The sequence below is a fragment of the Halichoeres trimaculatus genome, unplaced genomic scaffold (genome assembly GCF_033239565.1).
Source record: "Halichoeres trimaculatus isolate MK-OKI-2021-1 unplaced genomic scaffold, fHalTri1.1 fHalTri1_scaffold_24, whole genome shotgun sequence".
Lineage (NCBI taxonomy): Eukaryota > Metazoa > Chordata > Actinopteri > Labriformes > Labridae > Halichoeres > Halichoeres trimaculatus.
Genome location: NW_027437202.1, coordinates 7,261,029 through 7,277,955, shown reverse-complemented (window position 1 = coordinate 7,277,955; position 16,927 = coordinate 7,261,029). Strand labels below are relative to the sequence as shown.

Here is a 16,927-nt window from a genome sequence, read left to right as displayed (position 1 = left end):
CATTGAAAAACAACAACAAAAGTATTCACTCTTTATTTCTTCTTTGTTTCAGATGGCGTCAGCTCCCTCTGCTGGATGTAAAGCGTCATTACAGGAACACACATAAAAACAGTAATAAAATAACAGAGGAGTCCGACTTGTGAATGTTTCCAGTTTATTCAGACTTATGACAAGAAACATTTCAAATCTCCAAAATAAGGCATCAGTCAATTTGGCCATCAGAGCCATTTAAGTGCAAAATATAATCAACACATTTCACATCTGATTGGAAAACAGGAAGGACAACATGATCAAGAGTTTACACGGAAACACAAATATAAAGGCTTATAAATCTGCACCATTAAGGCATAAAGTTGATCTCCTGATGTGAGCTGCTCTAGGAGAAAAAAATCACACATGAAAGTTTGGTTCAGTGCATTAAAAGATCATTTCTGTGTAAAATACTGCATCAACACTTTAACACTGTTTACATTCTTCTTCTCTTGAAGGCAAACACACATTTGCATTATTCTGTGCCTCTTCAGACTCTTCAGAAGAGCAAACAGGCTTGAAACTGTAACTCTTTCAGATATGTCAGTGTTTGATTGGGGTTGCAGAGAGTGTGACAGGCCTCCTACAGTCCCACCAGCTCACAGCTCTTCTTCCACAGCTGGGCCTGCAGCTCGGTGTCGTACGAGACCTCCGCAGACGGCCTCTTCTCCCCGTTGTAGAGGTAACAAGCCCCGACGCCTTCAAACTCAGAGGCAGCTGCAGCAAGGAGGGCGATGGAGGCGCCTTCTGCTGGAGTCTGAGGATGCAAGAAGAGACATCAGGAAAAACAAGCAACATGCACACAGATGCAGAGATGTGAGTCTCATAAATCCGTACCCTGAAAAGGATTTTGGCCACCGGCTTCTTCAGCATCTGAGCGAGGGTCCACAGGTTGTCGTACAGCGCTGTGTCCACCATCCCGGGGTCGACGGCGTTCACGCTCACATGGTATCCACCAGCATTCAGCTGCTCCTGAAGGAAGTAGGTGAAGAGGACCAGAGCCAGTTTGCTCTGAGCGTAGGCACCATGGGAGCTGTAGTACTTCCTGGAGACAGGAAAAAAAAGGGAAACTCACAAACATGCTGTAGAGGTAACATAAAAGAGGAGTGTTAAAACTGATCTTCACCTCCTGTTCAGGTCTTCCATGTTCATGATCCCAGCGTAGTGAGTCGCAGACGACATGTTGACGATCCTGGAGCAGCGGCCCGGCCCCCCAGACTTCTTCAGGATGTCCAGCAGCAGGTTGGTCAACAGGAAGTGACCCAGGTAGTTCAGACCGAAGTGGAACTCAAAGCCGTCTTCAGTCTGACACTCAGGGACCAGCATGGTGCCGGCTGCAGGGAATGAACACACGTTTAAACAGCTGCAGCGTGAATGAGACATGCAGCTGCACTGACAGCAGGGGGAGCTGTTACCGTTGTTGATGAGCAGGTGGAGGGGGAGTCCTCTGCTTCTGAACGTCTGCGCGAACTGTCGCACGGATTTCAGCGAGGTCAGATCCACGTACACATACTCAGCTGCAGAGAGGAGAAAACATCAGTAAGGATGCATCTTTATTTTACTACTCAGCCTGAACGTGGCCTCCTGGATTACAGATTTAATCCGGCTGCAGTCTGAGCCTCTGCAGGTATTTTAATTCACGAGGCCCTTTAACTAAATCAGGGCTTTAACTCCTTAAAGACTCTGATAAAGAAGGACTTTTCATTCAGATGTTTTAGACACAGTCTGAGTGAAACAGAGCGGTGTGTGCCTTCATGGTTTTACAGTTTTAGATTCAGCTTTTAAATTCTGAATCCTCAATGAGCTCCATTCAGAGCTGCCCACAGTCCATCAGAGTTAAAAAAAAACCTCAAGGCTTGGTTATTATCCTGACTAATATGTTTGATTATGGCTTTGATTCAAAGAGGAAGCATATAAAAACACAGCAGGTTTATACGGTGATCGCAGAGTTAGACACAGGTGTTTACCTTTCCCCTGGCCTCCTTCGTCATGAATCTTCTGGACGGCCTCGGCTCCTTCTTTTCTCTCGTTTCCAACTGGAGGTGATGGAGATCAGAGGTGGGGAGAAGTCCAGCAGAATGTCATCTTATTTCTAACCCATGTCTCCTCAGTTGATGCTCATTATCAATGCATCCTGAAGATTATCAGTCGTCTAAGAAGCTGAATCTTAGACAAATCTTAATTAAAAGTGTAAGGGTGTCTGCAGGCATGTGATTGGATGAGAGCCTACCTATGAAAACATGCATGCCCAGGCTCGCCAGGTGTCTTGCTGCTTCATAACCCATTCCTCTGGTCCCCCCAGTCACAATGGCAACCCGTCCATTTTGCTTTGGTAGGACTGTGCAGGAGGAGAGACGGGACCACGTGAGAACGCTGTGCACCCAAGAACCAATCACGACTCTTCATACACCACCAAACTCGACAAATGTCATGAACGTTTGAAAAACAGTCTTTACTTCAGTGATTCATGAACAGGCATTCATTTCTTTGAACTCATCCTTTTTAAAATAGTTATTTACAAATGCATCCCAAACAAACTGGAATAAATATTCAGCAGAGACTGAACCGAGCACCAGAAAAACAAGACAAGATTAAACAGAGGCAAAGGAAGTGACAGTTAGCACAGATTTATTAGATTAGCTTGTTCTGTGTTTTGCTAATTTCACTTTTCCAAATCAAGAACATAACCTGCTTGGTCAGTCATTCCAGTGGCGCTCCCAGACTTGAGTTTCCCTGCGACACGTTGTCCAAATCATCCTCACATGGTTCAGGTTCGTAGTAGCTCCGTGAGTTCTCGTACAAGAAGACCTGCTGGTCCACCAAAGCCGGAGCCAACCGGTTCCTTTTCCCGCACAGAACCGCCCCGGAGGAGCTGAAGAGCCTGTGACAGGGGACGCTCATCGCAGGGACACACCAGTACTTCTGCAGCACCTTCGGGAGGGTAGGGAACAAGGGCGCATGACTCGACCACCACACCAGGGGGTCTTCGTTCAGACCGAGGACCCTTTGGGACTTGTAGTTGCTGAGCTCCTCGACCACCTGAGCGTGCAGCTCCTCCTGGCTCTGGTCGGACTCAGACTGGCAGAATATGGCTGCCAGAGGGTTGTCTTGAGTTGCGCTGCTGCATGAAGATTCTCGCTGAGGCGTCTGCTTCTTGGACGGTGGTTCGTCTGATACCAAGGAGAAGTCGTCCAAACACGGTCGCTCCGCAATCTGCTTCTCCAGGATGGCTTTGGCCTCCTCGATGATGTTGTTCTCCACTTTGGTGCGTTCCTGAGCCGACAGGAAGGGCAGCTTCTTGTACCGTGGATCCAGGAAGGTAGCAGTGTTGAGGAAAGTCGAGATCTCATTGGCTAGTGGTGAATTCTGGGAGTACGTTCTCGACAGGACCTTTGAGATGACCTCTTTGGTCATGCTGATCTCTTTGAGGTCCCCTTCCTTCACTTTGAGGGTGGTGTTTATCAACATGTGGAGCACAGGACGCACCATGCTGATGGTCGGATATCGACAGGAAGTGATCATGTCGGCAACAACCTTGAAAGGCTGGAGGACTTCGATCAAGCCCTCCAACAAGGCCCAGTTGGGTCCATCGAAGCTGGTGTGATGGCTGCTGGAGCTCTCCATGAGTGTTGCTGTTACAGCAACCTGTTGCTCTTTCAGCCTTTGCAACATTGCCAGTGTGGCCAACCAAGACCTTCCCTTGTCAGTGAGGAGCGGCGACTGGGCGAGGCCATGCTGCTGCTGTTTGTCCCTCAGGAGATACATCGTCGGCTCACGGAAATGGTCAACAAGTTTGCGGCAACAACCCAGAAAGCTGTCGACTTGGGGCAGCTGGAAGGCTTCATCCATCGCACGGTTGACCGTGTGACCTAGGCATGGCATTTCCACGGATAACTCCAGAAGAGAGCAGGCTTTGACGATGTCCACTGAACCGTTGGTGGTGGCGCCGACAACTTTGTGAGTTATCCCCCATTCGACGAAGGCTTCGTACATGGCTCTGGTGATGTTCTCAGCTGTGTTGTCCTCTTGGACCTCAAACGTTTTCAGGCACTTGTTGGTCAGAGAGAAGCCGGCTGAGCCGTTGAAGTTCACTGAATGCATGGAGAGGGAAATGTAGGTCCGATTCTGGGTCCGGCTCTGCCAAAGATCAGTCGTAACACCACAACTCACGACTCCAGCAAGCTCGCTGAAAGCCAAGTCCCGGGTACGGTGATACATCTGAGGGAGCATTTTGACTGCCACGTCGCTTTTGCTGGGAAGAGAGTACCCAGGATCCACGGTGCTCATTAAGGTCTTGAAGGTGCGCTCCTCGACGATAGATACAGGATACAAGCCCTCACAGATGAAGCTGAGCAGAGCAGCCGTCAGGTCACTGTGTCGTCTGTTCTCGAAGCTCAGACTCGGCCTCAGACCTGAATCCTGGGGCTGCTGCTGAACATGTCCCCCTGAGGGAACCTGGAAACCTGAAGGCTCGGTCTTAATCCTGGAGAACGCCGAGGCGAACGCCTCACGCATCTGATCAGTGTTACTCTTCACTAACTCGCTGAATTCGACGGGGTGGTTCTTTTCCAGGTGGTACGACAGATTGGACGTGTTTCCAGAGTAAGCGATTTGACTCATGCAGACTCGACAGTAAATCCGTTTCCAGTGTAATATGCAGCCGTCTGCATCCGTGTCGAAGCCAAAGTATTTCCACACTTTGCTTTTTGCTCGTGGGTGTGCGACCAGATTGAGGCCTGAGCACGAAGGTCCTGAACTTTTACCCTCCATTGGTTCCTTCACTTATTGAGTACCTAACAAGAGTATGAGATAAATGTTTGTAGGTGTTGACAGAAACATAGAATACATTTTTTAAGATGGACTTTTTTTCTTTATTTTGGTGCAGGCAAGAAACCAGATTAGGTTGAGATCTGAGACTAGAATAAAACACAAAGTCATTACCAGAAATTTGATACGCTCAGTCACAACAGAGATTAACTTTTATTTCAGCGGGAATTCCTAAATGCTGTAATCTTTTCACGATGCTGACATTAACAAGTCAGGCCACCAAACTGGAAATTCTGCTCCATAAATATGCCAAACATTTCATGTCGATAAATCCCAGGAAATTCCCAAACTGCTTGAGTTCTTGGAAAGATTAAAGATTGTAAAATACCCGACGTTAAAACACAACTGCTTCTTTATGTGATGAGAGGCTTTGATAAAACACATATTCTTGCTTCACGGATAAGATCTAAATTACATACGCAGAAGAGTAAAAGCACAAACACTAACACTTCAGTCGGGGCTTATCAAAACTTCTCATCATGTCTAAAATCGCTCCATTAGACCTGCTTGACTTTTGATTCAGCGTTGATTAAAACTTCTTTTCTTTTGATCGCCTCAGTCATTCTGATTTTTGGTGCATTACATTTCCTGAATAATCCAGAAATAATTATAATATCAATACTGAAATATTCCTTTGATTTTGCAAAAAAAACATGAAAATTGTATTTATTTTGTGTAATTCCAGCGCATGACATCAACGGGGAGTAGCTTTAGCCTGGAGGACAATGAGCTTTAGTTATCTTGATAAGATGATAAAGTTTGAATAATTTTAAGAAAGAAAGAATTAAAGAGCAAACACTTGAAGAAAAGTAGCCTAAAGAAGATGCTTTTCAAAAGCAAACTGAACTTCCTTTCTTTACATATTTAATTAAAAATTTCTGGGAGATTTGATTAAAGATTCTTATTTATAATCTAACATTCCCTTTTATGAAAGCCTAATCTGAAAGAATAACAAACAATTTTAGCTCATTTATTAATTCAGAGATGAAAATAATCCACGAATCAAACAGAAAATGTACATTAATACACATATGAATTAATTATTACAGATGACTAATACGATTTCAGCTACGTGCATGAATTAGGTTTATAATCTGGAGAATTTCGCACGGATTAAAATCGAAATTAATTTTTAACGAAAAAGAAAAAAAAATATTTTCGTGATGAATAAAAATCTCTGACCTGGAAGTTTAAAAGCTCTGTTGAACATCTGGTAGAAGAGGACCCTCGCCCCGCAGAAATACAGCTTGATGAGAGGAACGACCACCGACAGCAGCCACATCTCCGCTTGTTGACAACCGACTGTGCTTCCCTCTAATGGCTCCGGCCCGCAGCATAAAAGGGATTAGTCTAACTTTAGTTCCGCCCCCTGTAAACCGCGTCACATGGGTAAAAAAAAATGCTAAAAATGATGCAGATTAGCGGTTTGCACAAAAGATCTTGTATTGTGGACTTTCAGGTTAACCCCTTCAGCTCCTGTGAATGAATTCATTGTTCTGTTTGTGGTTTAAAGCGGTGGATGGAGTCACCGTGGAGGGAAATTTCTACCTTTAACTGCCTTTAATTATCAAAAAATACTATTTCATTGGCTGTTTTATAACTAACTATGACTAATACTGGCGTAAAATAACCTGATTGGAAACATCAGTGTCATAACACTGCCTGATAGCATTTCAAACCATTTTCTATTACAGCTTTAAAGTCACTTCAACAACAACCTCCTTTGAAGACACAACTGGATACAATTAATGTAATATTTAATTTATTTGATTTTTTTTTTAAATTAAATTATTAATTCAGCCAAACAAACTCGCAAAGATTAGGTAGTCAAAACAGAGTCTATTAACTTTATTTATTTATTTATTGTTTGATAATCAACCTAAAAAAAGGTCAAAATTATGAGTTTAAAAGCTGAATTTTCTTTTTTTGCTGCAGGAAAAAAAATGAACTTTTTTTTTATTTTTTTGATTAGTTCTGGATTTTCTGGATTAAATCCGAATTAGTTGTTCCTTCCTTCTCTGTCCTTCACGTCACTTAAGACCACACAGCCCAAAAACATGAACAACTTCAGTCAACTTTCGTCAACTTTCGTCAACTCCTGACTTGGTCCAATGAGATGTGCAGCAAACCTGAAGGCTCAACTTTGTCCCTATGAATATTTTGCCTTATCTAATAATTTTGGTCAAGACGGAAACTCCCTCCGGACTTAACATTTCCAATAACCACAGTCCATGCACAGACCATGGCTGACATGAAACCACGTCATATGGACCCTTGAAGCCCTGTGGACATGGAAGAGGACGACTGGTGGAGGCAGTCATGGTTGCGCGTGAGCTCGGAGCTCTGGTTGGTTTGAATCTTTCTTCACCTCATCAAGCTCAGTTGGATTCTTCTGCTTTAAAAGGATTATGAGCGGCTGTTAAAAACTCATTTATTCAGACAGAGACTTCTTGTCTCTCAGGGATCAATGCCCCTCATTGAGCCATTTATCATGGCGTGCTGTCACACAGGGGGGCACAGATCCAGCCTGCCTGACATTCAGCATCAGAATTTCAAATAAAACGCTTTAAATTATCCGTGTTTCAGACAGGATTACAGATAATGTCTCATCATGTTTTCAGAAACTGTGGTTCAGAGTCTCTATTACCTCTAATCTCTTTGTTTGTCTCAGCTCGTCTGATTCTCAACAACAGTTTTTCACAATAACTCATGTTGTAACTCAGCCACACCTGCTCTGCTCTTTAAAAGGTGGGAAGACGGTCACACTCACCTGAGCTGCTGCAGGACGTGGAGGGAGCATCAGGATGAAGAGCGCTGTGAGGATCGCCGTCCTTCTCTTTCTGCTCTGTGGAACAGCAGCAGGTAAAAATCAGTCCTGTGTTTTCTGACTTTAAAAAGTTTGCAGAAGTCGAACAGAAAGTTTTACAGAGAGGAGAAAAACATGAAAAAACTGAAACTAGTTAAAAAGATTCAGGCATTGCTCCAGAAAAACTTCATTCTGAATTATTTGTTTAATTATCTAAAGAAGAGATGCTACAAAAGCTTATTAGTGATTTTCGAGGTCAGAGGTCAAAGATCCCCTCCCTGAGTTTTGAAACAGAAGTTTCACAACAGGATTAAAATCTTGTTTTTCTGTTGCGACGGGGTCGTGGGAGTGGATCTTGGAAGTCTTGTGACCGCGCTGTTTTGTAATATTTCTCACGTCTCCCTCAAACAGGAGACATCAACTGGTCTAAACTCATCCCAGGATTTGGTGAGCCACTTCTCAAGACTTTCAGATCCATAAGGAGGATTTTGATGAGTCAGATCCTCCTCAGCGTAAAGCGCTGCAGTTTGCTTTGTTTAATCAGGAGTTAAAGTAACCCTCTCTTTTCTTCTTCTTCTTCTTAAGGACCCAAACCAACCGAGAAGCCTGCAGGAGGAGGTGACTTTAACTTGGAAGACGCTGTACAAGGTAAAACTTCTCTGACACTTTGGTATGGAAGCCCATTAAGGCAAATTTTTTTTATTTTACCTGACTGAAACAGGCTCCTTTAACTTTGGAAACTACTGAAAATATCTAGAAAATGTTCAAATGACATCATGAAACTCAGAAAAAGAAATGAAGCGCTGGACTCTGCTGCACCCAAGAGGGCAAAATGTTAAACACAACAGCTTTAAAGAAGCTTTTAAGTCTTGTGCTACTTTTCTCTTCTAACAGACCTCAAACCTACAAAACCTGCAGAAGGTGAGTCACACAACAGAATCAAGTCTTTGCATTTTTAATATAATCAAAAATTAAATAAAAATCTTTCCTCTCCTAGGAGGCTTCGATCTGGAGGATGCAGTGGGTTCAGGTAAAGTTATTACCCAAACCGCACAAATGATTTACTCCGCTCTTTTCTGTCTTTGACGTCGTTTAAACTTTTTTCCTCAGACTTTGAGAGAGAAGTGCTCCAGAAGCTGAACTCGGTGATGAAGACGGAGGAGAAGATCATGCAGGCCCTTTGTAAAAGTGGAACGTTGAAGTGCTGAGTGAAGTTTGTGAGTAATAACACATTTTAATGATCAAACCGCTCTGCTCTCAGCCTCTTGACTTGACTGATGGAAACTTTCTTTGTTTTCAGAGGAGACGGGGACAAGCTGCAGGATGAAAACCAGATGAGCTTCATCAGCAGTTTTTCCATTTGTTGAAAAAATGACGTCAGGATACTTTATCCTCTGGCTCTGCTGTGTTTTGGGGATGACTAAAAAGTTTTTTAGAGATTCTGTATCACTCTAAATAAAGATATAAAAGTTTCACTTTGTGTGCTTCTATTTTTCATGAAGAAGAGTTCAAGTATTTTTAATAGTTCTCATTTTCTAATTTTTTTATTATTATTATTTGAGTCAAAAGCTGAACTTTAACCTAAAAACGCTAGATGGCGCATAAGCTTCAGAATAAACTGTTTGTCCAGTTTAGCATATCAGTCCACACCCTTTAATTACCTTTACGCAGCAGCTCCTCCCACTGACTTCTCGTGAATAAGGGAGGTCCATGCAGAATTATATCATAAAAACCTCCAACTATTACACTCTGTAAAGTCATAAATGTATTTCAGACATAGTCGTGTGATTATCTAATGAGTAAAATATCACCAATGGTGGTTTGCTTGTCCTAAAAGTCTGGATTTAAAGTTTTAGAAAAAGCCATTCAGAATACCCTCTAAAACTTGGTGTATTGAAGAATTCACTGCCTCACAGACAAACCTTACTCTCTAGTTGGATAATTTTCTGCATACACTACTTAGAAAGATGTAAGAATTAATTCGGCGGGACTCTTTTTTAATAAAAGAGTGTAAAAACTTGGAAAAACTGCAATCTTAGAGCTGAATTAACTTCCGCCGTGCTTCGCCTTTACGCGCCGCCAAAACGCAAGAATGGGACAAAGAAGTTGCTTTTCATGAAAACTCAATCTGCAAAAAAGGCCCATATGTACGCCGAATGTCATAATAAGTTATTTTTTATTTAATTTTAACGTCATGGGTGGTAAAAGTGTGTACTTTAAACGATACTTGAAGAAAACTTTAAATTACGCGTTTCGCAGATGAAGTTCTGCGCCACGTGACATGAATTGAACTTTTTATGGGCGTTTCCTGCTTGAATTAAAAGTTGGTAGTCCTCCGCACGTTTCTCACGCATAAGGGTTAATGTGAGATCCCGTGTGCCAGCCTGTAACGCCCCTACTGGAGCTGCCACACCCGGTATGTTCACAACAAACTGTAACAGGACACCGGAGCTGCGCTGCGCTGCGGGGCAGAAATAACCTCAGTTATACTCTCAGACACACAGAGGGAGAGGGGGATCACGGCTTTATTTAGGTATCAAAGTGACTCTTTGGGAAAGAGGAATAAAAGTTAGTCAGAATGAAGTTTGTTTTGAGGATAGCTTTACTTCTTCTACTGGTTTCTGGAACTTTAACGCAAGAAGGTAAGATTTCTTCCCATCTATTCAACATTTTAGTGTTAGACACGATGACCAGATGACATTTGGTTATTATTGTGTTGTGCATTGATGCCTTTTAAGGTGGCGCAGGGCAGTTTGAAGCAGTTATCTAACCAAACACACCCCATGTTAGGTTGGCTGAGGTCAAACTCTGGAAAATCTCAAAGAGTCAAAGTTTTTGTTACAAGTCAAGTAAAAACTAGAGTGAAAACTTTTTTCCTGGTCTTTTAAGAGAGGTTTAACTTCAGGAATCAGCAGCTCAGAGAAAAGTTCATGATGTTCAAGAGCTGAGTCAGAGAGAAGGCATGTACGGGGGAACAAGAGTGCCAAAAGAAGGGGAAAAAAGAAGAAGAGATTTATTTAGTGATGTTTTGGAGCAAGTTACAAGTTGTTTTGCATTTTGCATCATGAAAGTTTTGACTTTTTCTTAAAATACAGTAAAAAAAAAAGTCTTTGGCTTTTTTAGCATCCGAAATGTTCCTTTAATCTCTGATTTTAACTCCACTATCCTTCTTTTTATGATGATTCACAGATGTGTGATTCAGCGTTTTGATTATGCATGAGCTGAATCAAAATGGCGGAAGATTCCCAGTTAATTTATCCACCCGTCTTTAAATGTTTTGTAACATGAAAAAGATGCTGCACGACGCCTTACAGCTCCGATTTGAAGCCAAAATCAAACTTTGAGAAAGATCTGGGAAGATCTTTTTGGTTTATAGGTGTTAACAGCAAAGGATTGTGGGAAAAAACTGCAGTGATGATACTGGGAATACTTTTATAATAAACTTTTTACAGCGTATGGTTCACGTGTGTATTGCCGACATCACGTGATCCTTTTTCATCCTGTTGATGTTTTTTATGATGATATGAGCACAGGTTTTAACACCCTTATGACATCATCGAGCACATTAAAGATTCATACAGCAAAGGAAAAGTCTTCCTGAGCTTCTTGATGGATACATTACAGCTCTCACATAAAGTAAAAACACAGTCAGACTGCGCTTTTACTCTCTGTCTGTCTGAGAGGCTCTGCTTCCTGTAAGACGACGCTGAGGGCACAGTAAACCACAGGCATGTAAATGAGAAGTGGATGGCACGCACTCTGATGTATGTCTCTGAACCCACTCACGTGTGATGAATGATTCTTCTCACATCCCTTTATTTGACGGTTCATATTTTGGGAGCGGTTTGCACGCCTGAAATTTCTGGAAGAGCTTGGAAATCCAGAAAAAGGGAAGTGAGTCAGATTCCTATAAATAAAAAAAAGGAAGTTTGATTCAGGATCAAACTAAAGGATTTAGATTCATCCAAGTGATGGACACACGTCTGCAGACAGAGGATCACCCAAACATGTGCTCAGGAGTGACTCATGCTTCACTGTTTCAGCCTGTGCTGCCACGGCAACCAGATAAACACATGAGTGACTCCCTGCAAACACAGGACACATGAGTGACCACAGAGAGTGAAACATCTGCAAGTTCAGAAACAAACACAGGGACTTTATCACCCGTAGAGAAGAAAGTTTCTCTTTTAAGCTCACATCAGTGACTGTCTCACACATTCAGGCTCAATCTCTAACTCTTCTGTCTCCTCGCTCAGGATTCGACCTGTCTGATGCCCTCGATGACCTTCTAGGTGAGTAACGTCTGTGACCACCTTCTGGTTTCACGTCTTCGTCATGATGCAGTGCAGATTTAAGGATGACCTCAGCTAATGTTTCATCTCCTGACTCGTAGATCCAACGCCTCCAAAGCCCAAAGATCCTCCAAAGGTCCCGGAGAAGACAGGAGGAGATGATGGTTTGTGCATTTCATTATCTTATTTCTGAGCTTCTTCTTGTTTTCATCCAAACTTTAAAGACTTCCTGTTGTTTTCTTCCAGGTTTGGACTTGTTAGATGCTTTTGACTTTGGTGAGTGACTGTCCTCTTATTTCCTCAAAACTTCCTGAAACAGTTTCTTTAAAAGACCAAAGTGTCAGACTCTTAAATCTTTATTCTCTGCAGGACCAACACCTGCAAAACCCAAACCACCTCCAAAGGCCCCAGAGAAGCCCAAAGATGACGGTGTGTTTTAGATTTCTGCTCAAGCTGAGGAACATAAAGTTAATCCTTTAATGTCTCACTGTCTGTGTTTGTCTTTGTGCAGGATTTGGGCTGGACTTGGAGGACGCTCTGGGCCCAGGTAACACTTCTCATCCCTCTAACAGCCTTCCTTTTGTGATCCTTTCCTCGTGTTTTCATAAAACCCCTGATGTGGATTTGTCTCTGTGTCCACAGACCCCAAGCCCAAACCGGATAAACCTGCTGTGAACCCTCCGCCCAGTGGAGGAGGTGAGTTTTTAAGCTTAGTTTGACGTTGAAATGTGAGTTTAATCTCTTTAACTCTCATGTTGTTTCTTGTGAAGGTGGAGGAACGTTCGACGACTCTGATCTGTTCAATCTGGGAGGAGGAGGAGGAGGAGGAGGAGGAGAATACAAACCCGATGGAGGTCGGTCAGGAGGTGGTAAGACTTAGCTCCCTGACAATATTTGCTTGTTGTCATGGCGATGCTGACACATTCTGAGACGTTTGAGGGGAAGTTGTGGCTCTTGATGTCTCTGATCATGAAGGGGAGTCCCCGTAACTCTAAACCTGGGGCTGTTTTTACGTATTTTGGGCTTTAAATAGTGTCAGACTCTTTCTTCTGATGTAAGGAGGTGTTAAACCGGATGTGGTTTTAGACGAGTTTTCCAAAAATCCAAAATGTCGTCTCTCCACGGAGGATTCAAAACTTTTCCTTTTTCTGAATCGCGAACTGTGGCTCTGTCCTTTGTGTCTGCAGCTCTTCTTTCTTTGTGAGTCACTAATTATCCAGCGAGAGACAGAAACTGGATAAAAAGCCACAGACTTCCCGGCGTAATGAAAGCCACATGTTTGGTTTTTCTTTCTGCATCATGAAGAAGAAGAAGAATAAAAACCAAAACTTTGAGGACAAAACCGTAAATTTTCTTCTTCTCTTTCGTCTCCAGGCGGATCCAACCCAGGATACGACTCAGGATACGACCCTAACTGTACGTTTCTACCCTCCTCCAGCATCAAACTGATTGTTTCACCTTTTTAAAGACGTATGAGCGACTGATGTGTTTCTGTTTTCCTTGCAGCCGGAGCCGATCAGCCTCAAGGTAAATCCACCTCTGCTTCTTACACTTCCTGTCTTTGTGTTGTCTCTTCCTGTCTGCGTCTCTGTGGAGGTCGTTACATTTCTTTCCACACCTCGGGAGTGTTTGCGTCCTAGAGGAAGCGGACTTCATTGCTTGAAAGCATCACTTTGGTTTGGTAGAAATCTGGGCTCTCTGATTGGCTGGAGTCTGCTCTTCATGTCGTGGCCCCTCGGCTGGTTTGGTTTTTAAACCCCTGCTTCGATTGTGTGTCGTTGCAGATCCAGACCTTCTGTGGGGCCAGATCCTGAAGATGCTAAATGCTAACATGCCAGAGGAGTTCTATGTGTGGCTCTCAAACTTAAAGCACACGCTGGCTCCTCTGCTAGAGAGGGCCATGGAGTTACTGCAGGCGTTACCCTGATGGCGTTCGCTTCCACGACACACGGACTGTGATTGGATGGAGTTAAAGATGCTTTAGAGAGACTCTGTTACTGATACTGCTGGTTTTTAAAGCTGACGTAGAGGATGACCTTTGACCTCTGGCTGCAGGAATGTGAGATTAGACTGAACGTCCTACCTGTGCTCTTTGAACGGGTGCAGGGAGTCTGTGAGGTTGATGATGATGATCTTGCTCTGAAACAGAAGAGGAACAGAGCATGCTCAGATTGGATCTTGCAGCAGCAGCTTGGTAGAAAAACAGAAAAAGTTTGCTAATGCTAACTTTAAAGCTTTAGTCTCACACTCACTGAACATGTGAGGATGAACTGGAATAAATTAAACAAAGCTGAGTCTGAGATTCCAGTCTGACCAGACACCCTATGATGGGTGTGATCATACATTCCTCCTCACCCTCTAATTTAAGACTCATGCATGTGCTCACTTTGACCTAAAGTTACCTTTATTTGGACTTTACTTTCTCCCTTGTGTCTCTTGTTTTTCTGGGGTTTTATTTAAGCTCTGAGGACGCTCACATGATGGGAAAAGAAGCGTCTGATGTAGCAGAAAATATAATTAAACGTGGTTTAAAGGAGGCTCTTTGTTTGTGAGTGTGTGTGTGTGGGGAGTTTGTTACTTCATGTGTGGACACGCCTGGTTCAGAGCAGGCTCCTGTGATCCTCCTCAGACTGTTAGCCTGCGTTAGCCTGCACATTCTTCACATTGTCCAGTCTGCTGACACATCCAGCACTGAGGTGTGAGCTTCTTTACATGCTTTTAATATTAGGGGTTTAAATTTTCTGTCATGAGAAATAATAAAAATGTGTGAAGGCATGCGAGGTGTGTTTGATTTGTGGGAATAAATAGAAACAGAGCGTGCAGAGAGAGTCAGAAACATGCACGACGCTTCAAGCTGCAAAAGTTTTCTATTTTCTTTTTAAATTATCGCAGAGGCAACGCCCAGTTTGAATCACGAGACACACCTCTGAGGATGACTCACACTCTGAAACACAGCTGCAGTTATTGTTCATGAGTGTATGATAGTGTGTTTATCCCTTTGTGCCCCACCCTGTGAGACACTCTGGGTGTGTTCCTGTTTTAATCCTGCGTTTCTGTCGTGTAAACCCTCCTCAGAGACATTTTTACCCCTTATGTTGTTCTTTTTTTTTGTGTTTACTTCACTTTTTCCTGCTTTTGCTCTGGAAAACTGAGTCAGTGAAAGTCAATCTGATTTTAAAGTTAAAGTTAGAGTTGGAGCTCCCCCTTGTGGTAGAATAAAGTAATGGCAGCTGCAGATTGTACTCAACAGGCTTCCATTGATTTTATATCATTATTGTTTCTGCAGAAGCAGGCGGCGGACAGATCGCCGGGATCGTCAGCGCGGTGGGCGTGGCTATTCTAGGAGCAGCGTCCAGTTACGTCGCGTACCAGAAGAAGAAGCTCTGCTTTAAACTCCAGGGAGGTCAGGACACAGTTTTTACTCTTAAATGTGACAAAAAAAGAAGGTGTGATGCTGTTTTTGATGCTGATGTGTTTTTTTGTTTAGGTCAAGATCCAGAGATGGGGAAAGGAGGCCAACGCGGCGGTCAGAATGATAATCAACGTGAGTTTATTTCTAAAGCTGGAGTTTGAGGATGAGTTTGTCTCTAAACCTGCTGATTTTTGTGTCTTCATGTTTCAGTTTTCAGTAACCTGCTCAGGACGTCCTAGACGCCGTCTGCCTCCTCCTCCTCACACCTGTCAGGTGTCATCTTCAGTCTGGACATTTTTACTTCCTGTTCTCTTCTTCGGTCTGAAAATCAACTTGAACATCTTTTATTTTTCTGTTCCTCCATTTTTTTGCTACGTGTGGTTTTATTTAGAGTGTCCTACAACAGATTACTGCTCTGTACATGCTACGTTAGATAGTTTTACATTCTGTTACTTTTCCATTTTTTCCCTTTGGTTCCTTTTTGTTCATGAAATCCCCTAAATAGATTTTATTTTTAAAGAAAAAGTGTTTCCAAGTCTGCGTTTCTTTTTTTGTGTGTCCCTGCAATGTCTGCCTCTAACTTTGACTTTCTTTGTGTTTGTTTAAACCTGTTCAGAATGTGCTACGGAAGCCCAAAGAGGACATGCACACACGCATGAAGCTTCCTCAGTTTTCCTGTTAAGATGAACAAACTTTAGTTTTCAGATGAAACTCAACAAATGCACATGCATCCTTTGGGCTTCCGTAGAATTTAAATCATGTGTTTGCAAGATGTGCATCCAGGATTCAGTCATGTCTGGGTTTAAATCCAGCAGAAGGAGCTTTAAAAGCTGATATCAGACATGTTTATGTATCATGTATTAAAATGTAACGCTCAGTATCAGATTGTGTTCATGTGTCGGGGTCGGTTTTAAAGTTTGTGCACTGCAGAAGTCGTCTCCGTGCGTCGTTTACGTCCTTAAAATGTTGTTATCTCAAAGCGACAAAGAAAGAAAAGTGCAATAAGGAAGAAAGTGAGACATTCAAAGACTCAAAGGCGCACAGAGATGACTTCATAAGACGTAGACGAGTGTTTGCAGTTGGTTTATGTTATCCGTTATTTTACTCTACGCTGAGTTTTGAGGTCAAACACGAAGAAAAAAACAAGAGGAGGAAGATTTTTGTAATGTTTACTGCTTTTAACGTCTAAAAACATCCTCCTCCTGTCAGTTTAATCCACTTCCTGTTCGACCTTCCTCTGCAGCTTTGACGCTTCTTGCTTGCCGTAGAAGAGCTGCAGCCTAAAACACGATGAGCTGTAAATACTCAGACTAACGTGTAAAGATGCTTCAGGCCCCATGCTGCTGCTGCTGCTGCTCTGCGTAAAAACATCATCTCTATGTGAAGTCTATTTTTATATTCTGATGTGTTGCAGGTGTTTGAGCTCAGATGATTCGGTGAATGTTGATTTAAAGTGTGTGAAATAAAGTGGTGTTGTACAGTTTGTCTGTTTCCTCATTTATAAACTGGAGAGTAAAATCTGACCTCTTCTGCTGCTGCAGAAAGTGAAAGTTAACACAG

General features: G+C 42.9%; 2 protein-coding genes across 5 annotated transcripts; one reads left to right on the top strand and one right to left on the bottom strand.

The window, feature by feature from the left end:
• Positions 1 to 195: 195 nt before the first annotated feature.
• Positions 196 to 6,170, bottom strand: dhrsx (dehydrogenase/reductase (SDR family) X-linked). 2 transcript variants are annotated; one of them, XM_074664833.1, is made up of 7 exons: positions 6,040 to 6,170; positions 2,261 to 2,368; positions 1,998 to 2,066; positions 1,446 to 1,547; positions 1,157 to 1,364; positions 868 to 1,075; positions 196 to 787 (listed from the first exon to the last, which is right to left on the bottom strand). In XM_074664833.1, exons 1-7 carry the CDS (start codon positions 6,137 to 6,139, stop codon positions 614 to 616), a joined length of 969 nt encoding a protein of 322 aa, XP_074520934.1. In that variant the 5' UTR covers positions 6,140 to 6,170; the 3' UTR covers positions 196 to 613. The 2 variants fall into 2 exon arrangements, with proteins under 2 accessions (XP_074520934.1, XP_074520933.1); XM_074664832.1 differs by lacking the exons at positions 196 to 787; positions 868 to 1,075; positions 1,157 to 1,364; ... (1 more) ...; positions 1,998 to 2,066; positions 2,261 to 2,368 and adding an exon at positions 2,418 to 4,823 and having other exon boundaries at positions 6,040 to 6,165.
• A 3,884-nt stretch (positions 6,171 to 10,054) lies between these two features.
• cd99 (CD99 molecule) lies at positions 10,055 to 16,834 on the top strand. 3 transcript variants are annotated; one of them, XM_074664836.1, is made up of 13 exons: positions 10,057 to 10,305; positions 11,920 to 11,955; positions 12,057 to 12,119; positions 12,202 to 12,231; positions 12,325 to 12,384; positions 12,467 to 12,502; positions 12,598 to 12,651; positions 12,726 to 12,809; positions 13,330 to 13,371; positions 13,462 to 13,482; positions 15,242 to 15,358; positions 15,443 to 15,499; positions 15,578 to 16,834. In XM_074664836.1, exons 1-13 carry the CDS (start codon positions 10,242 to 10,244, stop codon positions 15,604 to 15,606), a joined length of 693 nt encoding a protein of 230 aa, XP_074520937.1. In that variant the 5' UTR covers positions 10,057 to 10,241; the 3' UTR covers positions 15,607 to 16,834. The 3 variants fall into 3 exon arrangements, with proteins under 3 accessions (XP_074520938.1, XP_074520937.1, XP_074520936.1); XM_074664835.1 differs by having other exon boundaries at positions 12,726 to 12,824; XM_074664837.1 differs by lacking the exons at positions 15,242 to 15,358; positions 15,443 to 15,499; positions 15,578 to 16,834 and adding an exon at positions 13,740 to 15,036 and having other exon boundaries at positions 10,055 to 10,305; positions 12,726 to 12,826; positions 13,329 to 13,371.
• Positions 16,835 to 16,927: the final 93 nt, after the last annotated feature.